The sequence below is a fragment of the Manihot esculenta genome, chromosome 3, assembly GCF_001659605.2.
Source record: "Manihot esculenta cultivar AM560-2 chromosome 3, M.esculenta_v8, whole genome shotgun sequence".
NCBI classification, from domain to species: domain Eukaryota; kingdom Viridiplantae; phylum Streptophyta; class Magnoliopsida; order Malpighiales; family Euphorbiaceae; genus Manihot; species Manihot esculenta.
The window spans coordinates 3626018-3646298 of NC_035163.2; the positions used below are offsets into that span (position 1 = coordinate 3626018).

Sequence of the window (20281 nt, forward strand, 5' to 3'; positions counted from 1 at the left end):
ATACATCATCTTACAATTTATCATGTCCACTTTCTAACTATTACAATTACAAGACTTTACTCTTCTTGACTTCTCTGTCTAGCCCGTACCTGCAATCCTGGGGGATTAGGGAAAAGGGGTGAGCTACTAGAGCCCAGTGAGCAGAATAATAGAAAACATCATTTAAATCTCATGCCATCATGTAATGCAACACATCACAACAAATCACATCTCGGATGGTATTGTCACCAATAGTCCTCTACATTCCAAAGTGCCAGGACGTAGAATGGGTACAACCGGTCTTTCTCTTAACATAACATATCATACATACCAATGTGCCAAGGACGTAGAATGGGTACAACCTGGACTTTCTCTTACATAATGCCAGGGACGTAGAATGGGTACAACCTGGACTTCCATACCATATCATGCCGTAGCATCATCATACCATATGAGACTAAAGGATCATTCAATAACCAATCCACATCAACATCATAAATGCAATGCAACATATTCGTGAATTCTAATGCAAACAACCTAATTAATCACATGGCATTCATGATGCATGAACATGCACAACTGTATAATTCATTTGCTTTAAAAACATAAAGGTTTATTCTACTCACCTCTGGCTGAAGCTCTACTGACTCAGAAGCAGCTGAACTCACTGCTAGGGTCCTCGGTTCCTCGGGTCCAAACCTACATAGGTGGACTCAAATGAGGGACCAAACAATTAGAACATAACTCTAAAAACATCCCCCAAAAACCCCCTAAAACACCTTGAACAATCATGCAAAAACATGCAAAGGAAGGCTGGACAGGGCAGGTTCGGCGGCACCTTCGGCGGTCGAAAGTCCCTCCAGAGCCGAAACCCAGGCAGGTTCGGCGGCACCTTCGGCGGCCGAAAGTCCCAGACAGAGACGAAAGTCTCTTTTCGGGGGCAACTTCGGCAGCCGAAAGGCCTGCCTCCCAAGCCATGTTCGGCGGCCGAAAGTCCTTCGGCTGCCGAACCTGGTTTCTGCCAAAGGGCAGAAACTTGGCTCCCTTTGCACAAAAACTTCTCCTTTCCATTCCAACATGCATATAACTCATCCAAATCATGCAAAAATACATACATTGGCTCCTAGGGGCTTCAAACTAACTTAAACCCCAACTACAACACACAACAACAACACATTGCTCAAAAACACATCAAAAACTCAAAAACCTAACTATGAGCTAAACATGTATTCTACCCCATAGATCTTGCATAAAACTTACTTTAAACATGAAATGAGCTTAAAATCGGCTCTTACCTCTTGAAGATCGAGAGAGAGACGTCCTAAACTCGGAGGTGGAAGATTTTTGAGTTCTTGAACCTCAAAGCTCCAAAACTTGCTTTAAACTCGAAAATCTTCAAAACAAAGCAAAAACTTGTGAAGATCTTGAAAGATTTGAAGGAAAGAACTCAAGGATGGTGAGGAACGGCGGAGAGCTCACCTTGGCCGACAATGGGGAGAAAAACTCGCCCGTTTTCGGCTAAGGGACCCTTTTATAGTGGCTGGCCAGGCCACGTTCGGGGGCCGAACGTGCCTCCGCATGCATGCCATGTTCGGCAGCCGAACTTGAGGTTCGGCGGCCAAACTTGGACTTTCCTTAACCTATGCCTTCGGGGGCCTAAGGCACACCCGAAATGTCTGCATGTTCGGCGGCCGAACTTGAGGTTTGGCGGCCGAACCTGGGTTTTCCTCCAAGGATGTTTTTATTCAAAAACTCATTTCCTCTTTACTTAATATCATCAAAAACATTAAAACATTTTAAGAAAGCATGGTTTTACCCTTCTAGAGGTCTCCGACATCCGAGATTCCACCGGACGGTAGGAATTTCGATACCGGAGTCTAGCCGGGTATTACAGAACTGGCACCCCTTGAACTTGAGTCTTTGGTCTCAAGTGCCTCTGCTTTTGCCTCAGCCCCTGTGCTTCCTACTGATGCCCTGTCTTTTTCCGCTTCTGTGAATGCTAGAGTTGAGTCTTCCTGGCCTATGGACATTCAACTTTTGGTCTTGACGCTAAATAGAGCACCTTCTCTCCTTGATGACCCTTCTCTAAGTCTTCTGCTAATCAAGAGTGCCTTGAGGTCCACAGATCACCGACATTTAAATGAGATCGAGACGGATGAGCTATTTATAAAGGCTATTCATTTTATATTGGAGAGTGCCCTTTATGCCTATGTGGTCAAGGAGCATTTTAGAAACTCACTACTTAGCTCTTGAATTTTTAAAAATACATTAAAATATCTCTTACATTTTAATAATTCAACTAATTAGTCCTTCTGTTATTAGAAGCAATAAAAGATAAATTAAAAGACGAAATGCCCTTAATAACTTACGCTAATAACTTAAATAGTCTAAAGAATTAAAAAAAAAAAATCTAAACCCCAATTTCTCTGCCTCTCTCCGAATACGTCGCATCCCACCCCATCTTACCACATCGTGTCTCTCTTTCCCTTCTTCTCTTCTTCAAACACGTCGCGTCCCACCCCACCTCACGACATCATGTCTCTCTTTCCCTTCTTCTCTTCTCTTTTATCTATGGTATTTCGCCAAACCACCAATGTCCTTCTCCCTTTTCCCCTCTCTCCCAACATGCCATGCCCCGCCCCTCCCTACCTCACCAAGTCTCTCTCTTTTTTCTTCTTCTCTTCTTTTCTCTTTTGGTATTTCTCAACCTCACTACTATCTTTCTGGTTTTTCTCTTTCTCTCTTCTGTTGCTGCTGTCATGGTCCTAGGTGACAAATTTCATTACTGTTGTGTGATTTTCTCATTCTTTCAGATAATAGTCGGTGGCAATTCCAAAAGTATGGCCATTAGAATCTATGACCCTAAGCAGGGCAGTTGGGTAAAAAGTTTGATGTCATGTAAATCAAGTCCTGAAAGTAAGAAGGCCAACCAAAGATGTGTCTCCATTGACTCAAAATTGTAATAGATTATTATAAATATCGGATTGGATCAATAGTATGTTTGTTTTTAAATATTTTTCTAGTAGGCTTTGGACCCAATTTGTAGGGTCGAATGTGCAGTTTCCTTGTGACAACTATATCGATCTGTGATGCATTGTTAAGACATTGATTTATTTTTTCTTAAGCTCAAAATAAATTGATAACCACCATGATCACCAAGTACTTTTAAAATTTTTTGGTAGCCAACTGCGAGGTATATTCTAGTCTCTGCTTGCTTGGGATGGCTAGTTTTAGGTTGGTTTACTATTCTTCTTGTTGGATCGAGTTGTGGTCAACTCGTATGTTACATAAGATTATTTTTGAAATAAAAATTTTTTTCTTCTCCTCTCTCGTCAAAACTACGAGCGTCAAATATAAAAATTAATTTTAGAGGCTAATTAAATTATTAAAATATAAAAAATATTTTAATATATTTATAAAAATTTAAAGATTAAATAGTGAGTTTTTCTATACCATAAAAATTAAGTAATAATTTTTTATAATTTTTATAAAAAATATTTAAATTTATTATATAAATTATACATTATTTTAAATTCCCTCGATGTTATAAATTTTTTTTTGTTATTTTACTTTTTATACATATTAAAAATATAATTTTTTTTTAATTATATTCATTTTAAATATATCAAATTTTATTAAATAATAATAAATATTTTAGAAAATTTTTTAAAAATAAAATAGAGTTATAATAGTGAATTTATATATTATTATAATTTAAAAAAGAAAAATAGTTAATAATTTTGAGATAATTAAAATAAAAAAATAAATAAAAATTATAAAAAATGAGTATTTTTAAATAAAAATTTATTTAAATTAAAAAATTAAATTCATTTAATTTAAATAAAATTAAAAAAATTAATTGAATTGAATTATTATAAATTTCTTATTTCTAAGTAACAAATCCTAACTATCTGGCATTAAAGCAAATATTTATTATGCTGACTGTTTTCTTTTTCTTTTATTTTATTTTTCGGTTACACCTTTTTCTTTTATTTTTATAAACATTTTGAAATTTATAGGGTTAGTGCTCAATGTTTAATTGTTATTTGATTATTTTATTTTCTTAAAAATTTCAATTACTATTAAATAAAAACTCCTACGAGTTATCAGTATCTTTGGTAAACTAATTTACAAACTTTTGATTAATTATCGTGAAAATTACAAACAGATTTATATTAAATTTAATTAATAAAAGACATATTCATAATATTTGTATATTTTGAAGAAGGAAAGAAAAACTAAAATTCCGTTTATTTAAAAAAAAAATTATATTTAAAATTTTTTTTAACGATATAACTTATTTTTTATTAGGTAATTTTAATTTAAAATTAAAATTTATTAACAAATTTATATATATATATAGTCATTTTTCGCTTATTATTATAATTTATTGTATTTTTTAATTTTTAGCTGTACAAAAATATAGTCATTTTCCACTTACTATTATAATTTTATTGTATTTCCAGCATAAAATTTATTATTTTTATATGATAATTCAAATTATTTTTTAGTCTCAAATTATATGTTATTAATAATGATTTTATAATTTTAATAAAATTTAAAGTCATTTTTTTATAATAGAGATTAATATAATTAATAAATTAATAAAAATTATATTATAATTAAAATAATTATTTTTTATTTTATATAAAAACATAAAGTGGAAGAAAATTATCAAACGAATTGAGTAATAATAAATTAATGACATGTATTGTTCACGAAATTATAATGAATATATTTTGAAAAATTAACAATTATTTATATATATATGTGTGTGTTTTTATTGATTTATTTTATGGATTTATAGTATAATTTATGACAAACACTGGAACACCACACTCGTGGGTCCTAAAATCCTGATGTCTGTGGGTCCGACATTGAAACGACAAGTCGATGATTTGTATTCCTGCTCTTCAGTCTTTTCCAAAGTAGTACAGCCGTTAATTTAATCTGAAAAAACAAAAAGAGAGTGAGAGAGAGAGAGAGCAGGTTAGCAGTTGAAGGCGAAACAAAGTTAACGTGAGCCGGGGGTGTTTCACGAGAAGCAGCAATCATTGTTTTAACTTGAAATCCTTTTTCACACGTGCGGTCAAGTCCCGATCGTCTCCTTCTAGTTTTTTTGGGCTGCAGGTTAACCCAACGCACAGCCCATTGGCTCCCATACTTTTTTTTTTTTTTAATTAATACTTACAACATTTAAAATTTTGTGCGTGATTTTTTTTGTCAATGCATAAAGTACTGTATTTTTTTTTTAAATAAATAAAGTACTGCATTAAAAAGCCTAATAAACTCATATCATTACAACAAGGATTAGGTCTTAAACACAAGATCCATCTAAAAAAATCAATCCAAATCGTAATCTAAGTATGATAACGTAATAAAAGCAGATGAATAATGTGGCAAGTATATAAGCACTTAATGCAGCAATGCAGCAACTGATATGTGCCTCATCATCATTGGCCATTAACAGTGGCATATTTACCTCAAGACATGAAACCCAGAATAATACCGTGAGAATAACCACAGCCAAAAGAAAATAATAGTTGAAAAAGAGAAAGAAACGCGAAAAGGAAAAAACAAATCCATATCGGCCATTAACAAAAAAAGAAACATGCACCCCAAAGTCAAAAAGCGGTCTAGAAAGCAATCCACAAAGTCATGTGCAACAACACAAATCGATGGAAAAGAAAGACTAGCTCATAACACTTTCAGTTTACTATAGTTATGGAGTTGCCTAAAGGAATCAATCAGAAATTTTCACCAAAAACTGAAAAAATAAAATAAAACCAAACAACCACGCCTTAAATCTTTTGCTACTATAACTTCACATGCAAACTCAAAATTTATTAATAAATTATTTTTCATTAATAATAAAATATTTTTAAAATGAGAAATCTCGAATTTAAACTCTTGTACCAGCCTTCCAATTGTTAAAAAAAATATAAATATTTTTCCAATTGAACTTATCACTTTGGTTCATAGATGGAACTAAAGAACTAATGGCATATCAGACAGAGTTGAAATTAAAATTATAAAATCAAAGGAGGACAAGCGTCTCAAAGCAAAAGCTGGTGCAACCGGCTGTGACTTGCCAGTGCGTGGCCTTATTCTTGGTCAAGTTGTTGTTCTTCATATCAACTCCTGCTTTATCTGATTTCTCCGATCCCCTTTCTGTTGCTGAATTATTGGCCATCTTGAGCAGACAATGCAAAGCCAAACCAAACTCATCAACGGAGTAGCCAGCACTAAACGCAGCGACTAGTGAATCCAAAACAGACATGCCCACCAACCTACGACACCTCAAGACAAAAAAGTTGAGATTATGATGAGGATTTTAACCAAATAAAAAAGCTTTATACATAGAAGGTGCTTAAACCCAAAATCCTTTTCCTTATCCGTAGCAGAGAATTCTTTCACTTGAGGAGTAGAAATCAAGGATTCCTTGTTGGGCAATGGATAGAGGTGATCTGGGCTTTCGGACTCGGCCCGTTAAGTTACGCATTGGTGAGTGTATCTTTTTCTTTTTAGTTGCAGATTTTGCATTAAGTAGCTACTGAGGCATCTAAGAACAAGCAAGACGACAGAAAATCTAGAATGGCTAATAGCCAATTACAGAGTAACCTATCTTTTTAATACAATTTGGCTGCAGCATTTGCACTTACTCTTGACGAGAGAAAAGCTGACATTTTGTGAAAATAGCGAGGATGTTTGCGCCCATGTGTTGAATTTAATTGAACTTATTAAGAAAAGTGTTTGAATATCCTTTAGCTCCATCGGATCCTTCTCTTGGGTTCAAATAAGTTTGGATCCTTGGGTTTTGTTATCTTGTTGTTTAGTTGCGCCTTGAAGGCCGGTTTTTTTGATGTTTGAATGCAGGCCATAGGCCTTGTATCTCTTACTCCATCCAATGATATGTCTTTAGCTTTGGAAAAAAAAAAAACTGCTTTTGTCGTTTAGGGCTGACATAAGGACTGATGAGTCTGATTCAAAGGTCACAGAGCCAGCTCCCAAACTTCTTGCCAGAATCATTGCTTCTGACATTGCCAGAGCTTCGCCTACAGGGAGAAAGATAACAGAATTTCTTCGCACCATCAATCAAATGCCCTTTAAAATTTCTAACCACCACTGCTACCGCTTGCAAAATAGCGATCTGAGTTCCATGAGAGCCAATTGAATTTGAGAAGAGTCCTTATGGGGCCGGTCCCAAAACAGAGGTGCTCGTCTGGGTTTGAGACCATTAATTGACGAGATATATGTCTGCTGAGACTGTATGAGTTCATCAATCCACCTTAAGATTCCTGAGATTTCGCTATTGGATCTGATGGTTAGTGGTCAAATTGCCCAATGAGAAATTGCAACTGAACACAAAAAAAATCTTCCTGAACCAGAGTATGTATGACTATGGCAAATTTTGATTTTGTAAGGAGGACTAGAGCAAGAAAGGAACACATCAATCCAATTATGATTTCTTTCCAAAAGCTGTAGAAAGAGATAAACTTACATTGGAAACAAGAAGCAAGCCATAAGCTCTGTTCTGTGAATAGAAATAGGAATCATGAGCAATCGAATTCATATAAAAAATTTCACAAAGAAGACGATTCAGATCTGAAAAACCCACAACAATAAATTCACCTATCATGTGATAATCACAAAGACACAAGGCTAAGACAACAGATTTGCAGGAATTCAACCATTGAAACAAAGAGGGTATAAGCCAGAAATTTTCAAGAACAAGCGCAGGGATCCTCCACCACTACGACCCCGTCATCTTCACTTCTAAACAATAAATACCCAACGGATAACCCCAAAACAATTGCCAAGAATACACCGCCGTTAAAAGACATTATCGCCAACATCAGTAGGTATCCGATCGCCGAGTTGACCCCAAATAGAATGGCGGCAGCGAATTTTGCTGGACTGAAACGACCTTTGGAGCGCAAAAGGGGAACATCCAGCGACGATGGGCGAGAGCGGGAGGAGGCAAGGGCTTTAAACCGGATGCGTCGATCTTCCATGTATTGGTAGAAGGAAGAGAGGAGGAAGCAGGCGAGTAAGGAGAGAAGGTAACTCGGCCATGAATCGGTTTTCCAAGAATCGAACAAAAGGGTTACCTTGATTCCCCAGTACAAGGTCATGTGCATCATCTTCGCTACGGGAAAGAGAGATTCACAGGCAGAGATTTCTTGGAAATCAGAGAAAGGATTAGGTAGGGATGAGAATGTTGGATGGAAATTGAAGGATAGAGAATACAAAGCAAGCAAGCTTTCGCTTTTGTATTGTGAAAAAAAAAAAAAGAAAAAGAAAAAGCGTTATTATAATAAATAAAATAAGTTCTTCGAAAATAAATAAATTGAGGTCCGGTGGTCAAGCTTTAACTCTAATTTTTAGATTTATTTAATAAATAAATTAAATTTAAGTTTACCAAAATTCAACTCATTAAAACTTAAAAATTCATTTACTTACATATTTACGAGTTAATTCATGATATAATTTGAGAAATAAAATTATGATATACTTAAAATGATTTAGTTTTAAATAATATTATTTTTAAAATTTATTAAAAGAATTTAAAATTTTACTGATTTTCATATTTATATTCTAAATTTCAAATTTTAAATAATAAAATTAATTTTTTTTACATTCACTTTTATTTTAACCATTAATTTTAATCAAGTTTTTTTTTTCATCCGCACATGATATGATGTAAATTATTATTAAAAGATAAATAAAAAATTATAAATATTTATATTAATTTATATTTATATTTAAACTTTTAAATAATAAAGATAAATTTTTTTAATTTATCACAATTATAACTTAAAAATTAAATTAAATATGAAAAGTTAATTATAAATTACGATATAATTCTTAAAATTTTATATTAATAAAATATATAATTTTTTAATTCAAATTTTATATTTAAAATAAATTTATTTTATATTTATTATATGTAATATTAAATATATTATATTAAATAAATGTTTATTATAAATAAATTTTCATTATATAAAAGATACATAAAAATATTATATATTAAATTATTTTATTAAATAATTATACTCAACATTAAAAATTATTTACATATTTTTAATATATAAAAAACTATATATCATATTAATAATATTAAATAAAATGAAATGTTATATATTTTAGTTTGTAATTTTTTTATATTTTAAATATTTATTAATTTAATGTGTATATAAAAATAAAAATAAATAATAAATAATATGATTAATAAAAAAATATTATTGAAATAAAAATATATATTTTAAAAATGATTTTATTAATAAAATAGAACTTGAGGGATTATATTCTAATTCACTATTAATTTCTCTATATTCAATACAGCCCTCTTAATTATAATTATAATAATTTAAAAAGATTTAATTTTTATTATTTAAAATTTAAAATATAAATATAAATTTATATAAATATTTAGATTTTTTTATTTAATAACATTTTTTAAAGCAAAATTATTTATTGTATTAATAAAATTTCATCAAATAAAGTGGGATATTATTTAAAAAGAGATTATTTGAAACGATTATACCTAATAGATTTTTTAATCAAAATATGAGCAGTTAGAATAGTATTATGACAAACCCATTTAAAAATATCATTTTTAGAGTTTAATAAATATTTACGATCATTCAAAATTAAATCCTGTAAAAGATAATTTGACAAAAATACTCCTCAAGTGTCTGTCTAAACCCCTACATAAGATAATTTGACAAAAATGCTCATCTTTTTTTCTCATCTCTCGAGTATAAATAATTAAAATCTTCTAAATAAAGCCACATAAAAGAGTTTTTACGAGATAAAATTCGAATAAAATTCCAAAACTGACGTCGTCGTTGCGATTCCAGAAACCTCATAATAACTAGTAAACCTTCATTGAACATTACTTTTCGAAACAATTGAATCAATGAAATTTGAAGAAAAGTCAACTACAGAAATAGACACATGACTCTTTCACATTAACGAAATGTTTCCTCCCAATCCTTGTCTATTCACTAAGAAGCAACCATCAAAATATAAAAAATTACGAAAAAATTCCATACGAGAACTAAAAGTTTTTGTTTCCATAAAAAATAAAATGTCCGGCTTGTAACTAGTAATCAAATCCTTCAATGCATTAACTGTCCGAGGATTGTCGAGTCCTCGACAGTTTCAACACAAGACGATCATTGTTTTCGGCTATCCCAACCTTTGACGGGATGAGCCGCTTCACTGTTACCTGTAAGATTAATATTCGCAGGGGTGTTGTTAGAGGCATCTCGTTGAGAGGAAGAAAAACCTAAAATAACGTTATGTTTAGTGTTTCTTAGCCTTTTTTTAACATCACCATTTTATTCGGGCTGCAATCTCCTCATCAAGTTTATCAGAACTGGCTTGGCCCACAGAATTCTTGTTCATGTCCATAATATGGTCGTCAGTCTCCTTATTTACAATGGGTTGACTTTTGCCAAATAAAGAGAAATGCCTATTATGTACTGCCAAATTAGTGTTTTCAAAATTACTAGTTGATGCCAATTCTGCCACAAATCCTGACTGAGAAAAATTGCCAGAATCACGTAGCCACATGCTTGTCGGTCTTTGGTTCTGACGAACAGGTGTTCTGAGAAAATCACCCAAACCAAACTTGATATATTCTTTCTTCAACCTCAGCCGCAAGTCAAGTCACAGAAAACTTTCACATGACCCAGTTTTTCACATAGATAGCAAAAAATAGTCAGCTTTTCGTATTGAAACTTCACAGTAAACATAGTATTATCATCTCCAACAAACTTCTTCCATCGTTTCAAAGTTTGCCGAATATCCAAACAAACTTTAATTCTCATAGGGCCCGACAATATAGCTGAAGCATTTTTCATATTATACTCTTTATAGTGGCCAACAAAATTCCTGATCAATTTAGCCAACGTCTCGGTATAATAACTAGAAGGGAGGTCTTGATTCAAAACCCAAAAATCAGAATGAGTTAGAGGGATATGGAGATGATTTTTCATTACCTTGTATCTCCTTCTAAACAAGCAGGAATTGATTGTACAACTAAGAGTCTCATTTCCTATATTTTCAAAATCAACATTATTAAAAACTGAAACGGATATCTTTTTGCCTCTAATTCTATAATAGATACCTTTCTAAATGATGCCATAAATCTGCCAAAAAGGTCTGCATATTCTGAAAATTGATTGCATTATATGTGAGAAACATCTCTATTATATAGAAATCATAAGTGACGATCAGAATATCTCTGGAGTTCTTAATAGGAACAATAAAATCTTCTTCTTCATCAATAGTCAATTGATGCATATCGTTTTCCATGGAGAAGGAGAAAGAAGAAGTTACGTTTAAGGAAGAGGAAAAGGCAAGAGCAAGAGTATCGAGTAACAAAAGGATCATAGAGGGAAACTTACTGATTTAATTTTTTATTTAATAGCTTTAAAAATAATGATTCACATAATATAACATATAAATTAAAATTTTTTTTATCAAAATTAATTGAGATTAATAATTAAAATTGAAGTAAATATAAAATAATTAATTTTATTATTTAAGATTTTAACTTTAAAATATAAATGTGAAAATTTATAAATTTATAAATTTTGTATCCAGTAAATCTAAATAAAAGAAATTGAGATAAGGCTGAATAATAGTTTTGAGTTGATTAGATTAATTTTCTAAAGAGTCAGATTTATTTAATAAATAAATTAAATTTAAGTTTTTAGAAATTATGTTAAATAAAATTAAAAAATTCATTTACTTATAAATTTGAGAGTTAATTCATGAATATACTTTTTAGTTAAAAAGGCATCAAAACTACAAAGAGAAACGCTAACGAAAATGAGTATATCATACAAATGTATGTGGCCTTCTTCCCGGTTCGATTCAAACTGCACATTGAACCGATCAAATAATTTCATTTTATAAATGGGATTGGAATCATTTATTAGGAACGCTGGTTATATATATTTCTTTAAAAATTTTGAATTAAAAATGTTTTTTATTATTATTAACAAATCGACATGTTTTTCATGAAAAATGAAAAATAAAAAACAAAACTAATTTTCACAAATAAATTTGGTTCCATATTTCATTTCCCATCGATCATGCCTTCAATTAATCGCATTAGAATCCTGCGCAGTTGTAACACCAACTAGCTAAAGGCATTCAATTACAATGAAGAATCAAACAAGACACTTGCACAACATGCACGAAACAAGCCAAAACTCTTCCAAGTGAGCTCATCAAATGCTGGAAAAACAGAGGATGAATTGGGCAAGATCAAAATTTAGGCTTCATGGGGTTGAAGAATATCAAATGCCACTGCTGGTGACAAAGCAAAATTCCAAAAATTCCTGCCATTGACATATCAATCATCACCAATTGATATACTCACCCTGAATACCAGAAACATTAAGTAGATTGCTATAAGCCCAATCCCTAACATTTTGTTAGGCCGCATGTCGTTGCGTGGTAACACAATGAGTGACCAAATCAGCCCCGACACAAGAAATCCCATTGTATAAAACAAACTCCTGTCTTCAGGAATTTTGTAAGAATTGGGTCTCCTAGACAAGGCTCCAAGCATCATCGACAGCCCCAACCCAACAATTGTGTTGAACATAGGACCTGCATAGCATCCTGACATTGCAATTTGCACACTGTCTCCACTATTCATTGCCAGTGCAAAATTTGACATCAAATCTCCCATAGAGTTTCCCCATGCCAACACAGTTGAGCCAAGGAGTGATGGGTTGATTCCAAATATTACGCCTAATGCTACAAGCAAAGCAACAAGCTCATTCGCAACCATGTAGAACCAGATGATGCTCATTAAAAATCCCCCCAGAATCCATGGCAATAGAAACTTGCGCGGCGGTTCGTCCTCTTTGGTGTATATATATGCAAGGACACCAAGAACTCCGCCAGAAGAAACTCCAAGGAAATATGAAATTTGTCGATTTAGAATACTAACCTCATCTCGGGTATTCCATAAAAGAGAAAGAAGAAGTGGTGCCAATGTAGCACTGGCAACAGCATACCCTTTTGACCATCGTTGCTCCTCAACTACAGGAATTGTCAATCTTCTCAGGAGTGTCAATGGCATCTCCAGCAAGCAACACAAATTTGAACAGGAGCAGGAAGATTGATTCCTCACTGTTTGTATCTCATTCCAACCCCATTCATTTTCTGAACTCTCCTTCACAATCTCGTTAGAATAAATTGCCAAATGTGAAGCCCACATCCATTGAGGCACCTCGTCTTGGAGTTGTGGTACATCAAATTTGGAGTCAGACTTGAGCAGTGAGGCATAAACAGATTCATCATCTTCACTTCCATGAGAAAATGCACTTTCAGTAACAGGAAGCAGTGGTGTTACAGAACCCAATCTCAATCTCCAGGAATTTTTCTTAAAAATCTCATTTGCTGCAACTGCAAATGCATAAACCACATAAATCGAAACAAATGCTACTGCGCCTTCTACAGTCATCTTACCAACAAGCATAACAATACTAAGTGACAGAAGAGCAAACAGAAAGAAGCATACATCTCTTACAAAACATGTCCTATCAATCTGAATCCTCCTCTCCGAAACACAAAGAGAGACAGTACCCACAACAACGCAAGAAACAAAAACAGCTCCACCTAAGACACTATTGAGACCCACTTCACCTGTATCATTGCCAGAAAATGCAGCAATACTAGCAAATACATCAGGAGCTCCATTCCCCAACGGCAGCAAAGAAACACCAGCAACAGTTGGGGGCAACTTCAACAGATTCGACAGCTTCTCCAAGGAACAACAGAAGTAATCTGCTGCAGTATTTCCTAACAAATAAAAAAGAGCTACAAGCCATAGACCCAATACTACATACCCCAAAATGGCAAACTTATGACAATCACAGAAGTAAAATCTGATGTAATTGAAAAAGCCACCTGAAGTGCACTCAGGATGAGCAATCAAATATTCACAGTGATTACTGTAACCCTTGTGCTCAAACAACCCAGAACACACTTTCGGATCAGTATGCGGGATGACTTTGGCATCAGTGAGAGAGGTGGTGACATTACTTTCAGAAATGCTCCTGCCTCTCAAGCTCCATTGTTGAGTGAGAGGAAGAGGCCAAGGCGAGTTAAGTAGAAACGGATTCTGAAGAGAATTCCCCTGATTGTACAATAAAAAAAGCAACATCAAAAACCATATTCCACTGAAAATGCCACGGAATTGAGAATTACGAATTCCGTAAAATCCATTTGGTTCTGCCATGCTGGGTAGAAGATAGGGATGGCGTATAGGAAGTGGAATTGCCGTAAAGCTGAAATGGTAAATAGGGAAATTATAGGAAGCAAAAGGAGAAAGAGACAGCAGGGAAAGGCGGGAAGATTTGGTGGGGTTGAGGAGGTGAGCTTCGTGCTTCGTCCTTGTTGGAGGCACTAAGAGAGAACTTCTGCGTAGCTTCTTGATGAGATATGCCCGTGGGTGAGGGATTGGCGGGTTGCAGAGAGGCTTTCTCAGGTACGACGATTGTGACTCCAATTATATTGCTTAGATTAAGACATATCTTTATTTTGTTTTGATCGCTGGAGTGATTCTGGCTGCTTTCTCATATTACGGCCATCCTTATTTTTTAAAATTTAATGTTATTTATGATTTCAGGAAATAATTTAAACAATTCTTATATAATTTCATATAATTCTTATTTTTTAAAATTTAATTTAAAATTAAAAAAATGAATTTTATTATTTTCAAAAAGAAAATTATTAAAAAATAATTAAATTAAATTAAATTATTGTAACCCTTAATAATTAAATTAAAAAATAGAAAGAAAACAGAGGAGCTTTCTTGGTATAAAGGATAAGTTGAGAAATAAATTTAAATTAGTTCCTCAATATTTTTTAGTATGTCCTAAATTTTTGGATTTAACAAACCTAGTCAAATATTCTCAACTCTTTTTACTAAAAAAAACATTTTCCTAATTTTTAAACGACAAAATGTTGATTTTTTTATGTTTTTAAATTTAGAATTATTTAGTATTTTATTTAACATAAAAAATAAAAAAAAAAAAAATTACCCATTGATTCCAATTCCAAGAATTAAACAAAATAAAGAAACAGTGAAGATAAAATCCTGAACTAAAAGCAACAAACTTCAAGGACAACAGCTGTTAATCAATAAATCCGACAACATTTTTTACTGTAATAACAAGAACCAAGAAACTTGGACAAAATTTAATAAAGAAATAAAAACTCAGCTCTCTTAAAAAATTTATTATTTAATCTTCGTATTATAAAAAAAATTATTAATAAATCTATTTATTTTAAAAAATTATATTAAAATATTTTTAAATTTTCTTTAAACTGATTCATCCATTAATTTTAATAGTTAATTATTATAAAAAATTAAAATATTTTCAATGCAAAAATTAATTAATATATTTTTTATAATCTTAAAAAACAAATTAATAATACGTATTTAATAGTAAAATATTTTAACAGTTAAAATTTTAAAAAAGTTAAGTAATATATTATTTAAAATATTAGAGATATTTTAATATATTTTTTAAATTTTAAAAATGAATTAATGTATTTTTTATAATATAAAGATTAAATATTAATTTTTTCTTTATTTTTTTATAAAAAAAAATAGAACTTAGATAAAAATAAGTAAAAACAGAATTTCAAAACATCCAAATGGTACAAGAAGCACTCAATTATTCAACCACCGCAACCCCATCTTTCAAATTTGAGAATTCCGGCAATCTTCACCGGTCTTTGTGAGTCAAGATTCCCTTAGGGCACCAAGCGTCCGTCCTCATCACTAATCTACCGAGAATTCTTAAAAGAAAAAAAAAAATTTTACTGATAAAAAGTATATCGTCTTTTTTCTGGTTTTGTTTGCTCGCAATACCACTATTTCAACACTTACTCCTATCTGTCAAATCTACAAACTGAATTGTATCACTAACTAGCTTAAAATTTGTCTCGGAAAAAATATTATGCCATCTTCGTTCATGAAGCCAACGAACAACTTTCCATATTGCTAGCATCTCCGCCATCGCTGGAGTAAATAGTCCATCCAAATAATTTGAAATTGCTGCAATAAAACCACCACCAGCATCTCTAAAGACAGCAGCAAAAGCCATGAAATCTGGACCAACACTAGCATCAACATTGCCTTTGAAAAAGCCCGTAGGGGGAGGTTGCCAATCATGGCCAACGTTAGCAGGAACAGCAGCCTCAAAAATTTGCAACAGCTACTCCATCAAAAACTGCAGCAACCTCACACCCAGAACTTGCAGAAGCTTCAGCAACCGTATGCTCAGAAATTCCAGCCGCACCATGCCCAGTTCGACCCCATAAACACTAGAAACGGACTGTCAGTCCTTCAAAAACCGAACTGCATATGTAACCACAGTATAAGGGGAAATTGACTTCGCTTGCCAGACAAAAACATTTCTTGTACTCCATAAATTTCACATTAATGAACACATACTTTCCGACACAGCATTTTTTAATAATAAAATATTTTTTAATTTGAAATATCAAAAGTTTAATATATTTTAATTAACATAAAAATGAAAAAAATACATAAAATAGTAAATATTTTTTAAAATTATAAAAATAAAATTTTATTATAAATAATATTGTTTTAGTCCCTGGGTTAGTTAATCACAATGTCAAAAAATAACATTAATATGTTTTTATAATTTTAAAAATTATACTAATTAATTATTTTGGTTAATTTTTTAACTATTTAATATTGAAAAAAAAAACTAAATACATATGAAGTTATTAATAAACTTTTTAAAACTATAAGAGATTAACTACTAATAAGTTTTTTCAGAGTATAAGAATTAAAAAGTGAAAACTTAACAACTAAAATTAATGAAAGAAGCAATTATTTTCATTTATAATTGTTTTATTAATTTTTAAATTATATTCACTTCAAAAATATTAAAATTTATTAAATACTATTTTAATATATTTTTTGAAACTGAATAATAATAAAAATTAAATAGTAATTTTTATTATTCAATTTTTTAAAAATGGTAAATAATTTTAGTTTTCATAAATACAGTATATTTTATTATTAAAAATAATAGTTTATTAGGTCATGAAGCTGCATTCTACTCAAATTTTGGGTTGGGCCAAATCAAGCCTGGCTCAAGAGCCTAGAACATTGGTTTGGGGCCCACCATTTCAACCTGTGTTGTTGCCGACCCTTATCAAATTTCAGATATAATTTTTTAAAAAAATATATATTTTTATATATTATAACTCAATACAACTAAAGACAAAATCTCTTAACTTTTATTATTTTTATAATAAACTTATTATATTTTCTCTAAATAAAAAAAATCTCGTTTAAATTAAATGATAATTTTTTTAAATATAAAATCCTACAAAATGCAATCGAGAATGATTTGTTTATTATTTTTTTATTCTCACCAACAGCAATTTTATTTATAATAATAATAACTAAACTGATGATACTCAAAAAGGCTGTTATATTATAAATCTAAATGTTTATGTTAATTAATTTTTATATCTAAATTTTTAAATTTTAGATAATAAATTTAAAATTTTTTAATTTATTATAATTATAGTAAATAAAATTAAATTTAAAAAATTAATGATAAATTATAATGTAATTTCTATTTTTTAATATAGCATATAGTTTTTTACTTTAAATTTTGTATAATAATAAATATATTACAAATGAATTTCTATGTGTTTTATTAAATATTATCAACACTATTGTAAATCATGTGCACATTATTCATGCATAAAAAACTCTAGATTCATATTAATAATATTAAACAAGAAATATTAAATAAATGAAGTATTATTTGTTTTAATCTATAAAATTTTCTTTTATTTCAAATTTTAAATTTTTAAGTTAAAATAAAGAATGAATAATAAAATTAATAAAAAAATATTATTAAAATTAAAATATTTTTTAATAATTATTTTAATAGTTAAATAAAGCTTTAAGACACTATATTATAATTTACGGTTAACTTTTTGAAATTTAATTTAATTCTTTAATATAATAGTAAAAAATTAAAAAAATTAAATTTCTTATTAAGATAAAAAATTTTAAATATAAATATAAATTATCACTATCCAGTAAACCTAAAGTCATAGATCCATTAAACTTTAAATTATAATTTGCACAATTTATTTATCTATTAAATTCAGTTGAGTGTTTAAATAATTCCTAAACCTTCTTGTCTAGAAAAAAAAAATGCTACAAAGTATATAATCAGCTCACATAGACATTTATTTCTCTATGAGTCGACCTCCTTATTTAATGAATTTCATGCAAGAGATTTTATATTAAAAGTCTAGAAGGGCAAGAGTATTTTTTAAACCATCTACTGATTAAACTATTGTTATTCTAGATATTCTTGCTATTTATACTTATACATCGGGTCAAAAAATTAATTATACCAAGTTCTTTATGTGTTTTTCTAAAATTACTAATTTGGCTATCCGTAGTTAGGTTTGTTATATTCTTGATGTCCAGAAACAGTCGAATTTGAGATTATATTTGGGATACCAACTCGTATTGATATTAATAAAAAGGAAGTGTTTCAATTTATAAAAGATTGTACGTGGCAGAAACGTAATTCTTGGAAGCGTCAGATTCTTTCTAGAGCAGACAAAGAAGTATTACACAAGACGGTTTTGCAAGCCCTTTCTAATTATGTCATGAATATATTTTTGTTGCCCAAAACATTTTGTAATGAACCCCAATAGCTTATGGCTCAATAATGGTAGTCTAAGGATATGAATAATTAAAAAAGAATCATTGTGTCAGTTAGCAAAGGACACTTGGGTGGTCTTGGATTTAAGAATTTCCATGACTTTAATATTTCTATGTTAGGCCGTAATGCATGGAGTCTATTAACTAAACCTGACTCGTTGGTGGCTAGATTATTAAAGGCTCAATATTTTCCAGACTGCTCATACTTGGATTCGATGTTGGGGAACAATCCAAGTTATACTTGAAGGAGCCTTTGGGAATATAAGTCCTTAATTTCTCAAGGTGCGTATAAAAGAGTTGGTACTGGTACTATTATCTCCATATGGATGAATGCATGGCTGCCTTCCATGATATCTCAAAAGTGGCTACTGATATGCTTGCAGGTTACATACCACTTATGGTATCAGATTTAATTCAGGATCACAAATGAAATTTGTCCTTAATTCGGTCCATGTTTTGTGATGAGGATGTTAATGCTATTGCCGCGATTCCTTTAAGTAGACGGTCTATCCCAAATTGTTGGGCATGGAAATGAGAGGCCATAGGTAATTTTTTCGTGAAAAATTCTTATCGTTTTCTGACAATACAAGTTAATGTTGTAGGTGCTGCTGATTATAGTCCAATATGGAAGAACTTATGACATCTTCATGTTCCAGCCAAGGTATTGAACTTCGCTTTGCGTATGTGTAACGCAATTGTCCCTTGTTTGGAGGTGCTATAGCGACGACACATCCCTGTGCATAATACCTGTTATTTCTATCATAATGCAACTATAACGCATGTTTTGGTCTGTCCCTTGTTTGGAGGTGCTATAGGGACGACACATCCCTGTGCATAATACCTGTTATTTCTATCATAATGCAACTATAATGCATGTTTTGGTCTCATGCCCCTTTGCTCGGGATTGTTGACTGCATACTGAGCTAGGCTAGGTTCATCCTCATGTCAATACTATATTTGAGTGGCTTTCCCTTGTGTTAATTCCTATATCGTTGGAGCAGACTGGTGTGATTTTGATCACCTTTTGGCTATTTGGACACAACGTAACCAGTTGGTTTAGAAACGAGTATGGAAGTCTCCTCTGCAAGTGATCTCCTTTGCTCGATATTTTTTTCAAGATTAGACTGCTGCACAAGCAAAGCCAACAAGTTTAAATGAATACGTGATGTTAATGCTGGGTTGAAAAAATTCTCCTGGAGGTGTTTTAAAAATAAATGTCGATGCAGCTACTTTTGATCATTCCCATGTTGAATTAGGTATGGTAACCTGTAATAATGTGGGAGAGTTTATTCATGCTAAGCAAATGGTGGTTTTTGGTGATATTGGAGCAAAGAGTGCTGAAACTTTAACCATCAGAGAAGCTCTTAACTAGATTAAAAGTGAGGAATGGTCTAATGTGATTGTGAAGTCAGATGCTCAACTTAGCGTTCGGGCTATTATATTTCTCAATCTACTAATGGCGTATTACATGGATTACTCGGCCTTTGGTTCAGTTATTTATGATTATAAATCTCTACTTCATGA

The 20281-nt window shown here is 31.4% G+C and overlaps 2 protein-coding genes across 2 annotated transcripts; both read right to left on the minus strand.

The window, feature by feature from the left end:
• Window positions 1-7409: 7409 nt before the first annotated feature.
• On the minus strand, window positions 7410-8256 carry LOC110610456 (copper transporter 5). The gene has a single exon (XM_021750380.2). It carries the CDS (start codon window positions 8121-8123, stop codon window positions 7704-7706), a length of 420 nt encoding a protein of 139 aa, XP_021606072.1. The 5' UTR covers window positions 8124-8256; the 3' UTR covers window positions 7410-7703.
• A 3801-nt stretch (window positions 8257-12057) lies between these two features.
• On the minus strand, window positions 12058-14523 carry LOC110610553 (cation/calcium exchanger 4). Its single transcript, XM_021750530.2, has one exon. The coding sequence runs from the start codon at window positions 14252-14254 to the stop codon at window positions 12356-12358; it is 1899 nt and encodes a 632-aa protein (XP_021606222.1). The 5' UTR covers window positions 14255-14523; the 3' UTR covers window positions 12058-12355.
• Window positions 14524-20281: the final 5758 nt, after the last annotated feature.

Bases quoted from the DNA above. Each gene is read 5' to 3' on its own strand.
- LOC110610553 (XM_021750530.2), bottom strand. From the start codon at position 14,254: ATGGCAGAACCAAATGGATTTTACGGAATTCGTAATTCTCAATTCCGT.
- LOC110610456 (XM_021750380.2), bottom strand. From the start codon at position 8,123: ATGATGCACATGACCTTGTACTGGGGAATCAAGGTAACCCTTTTGTTC.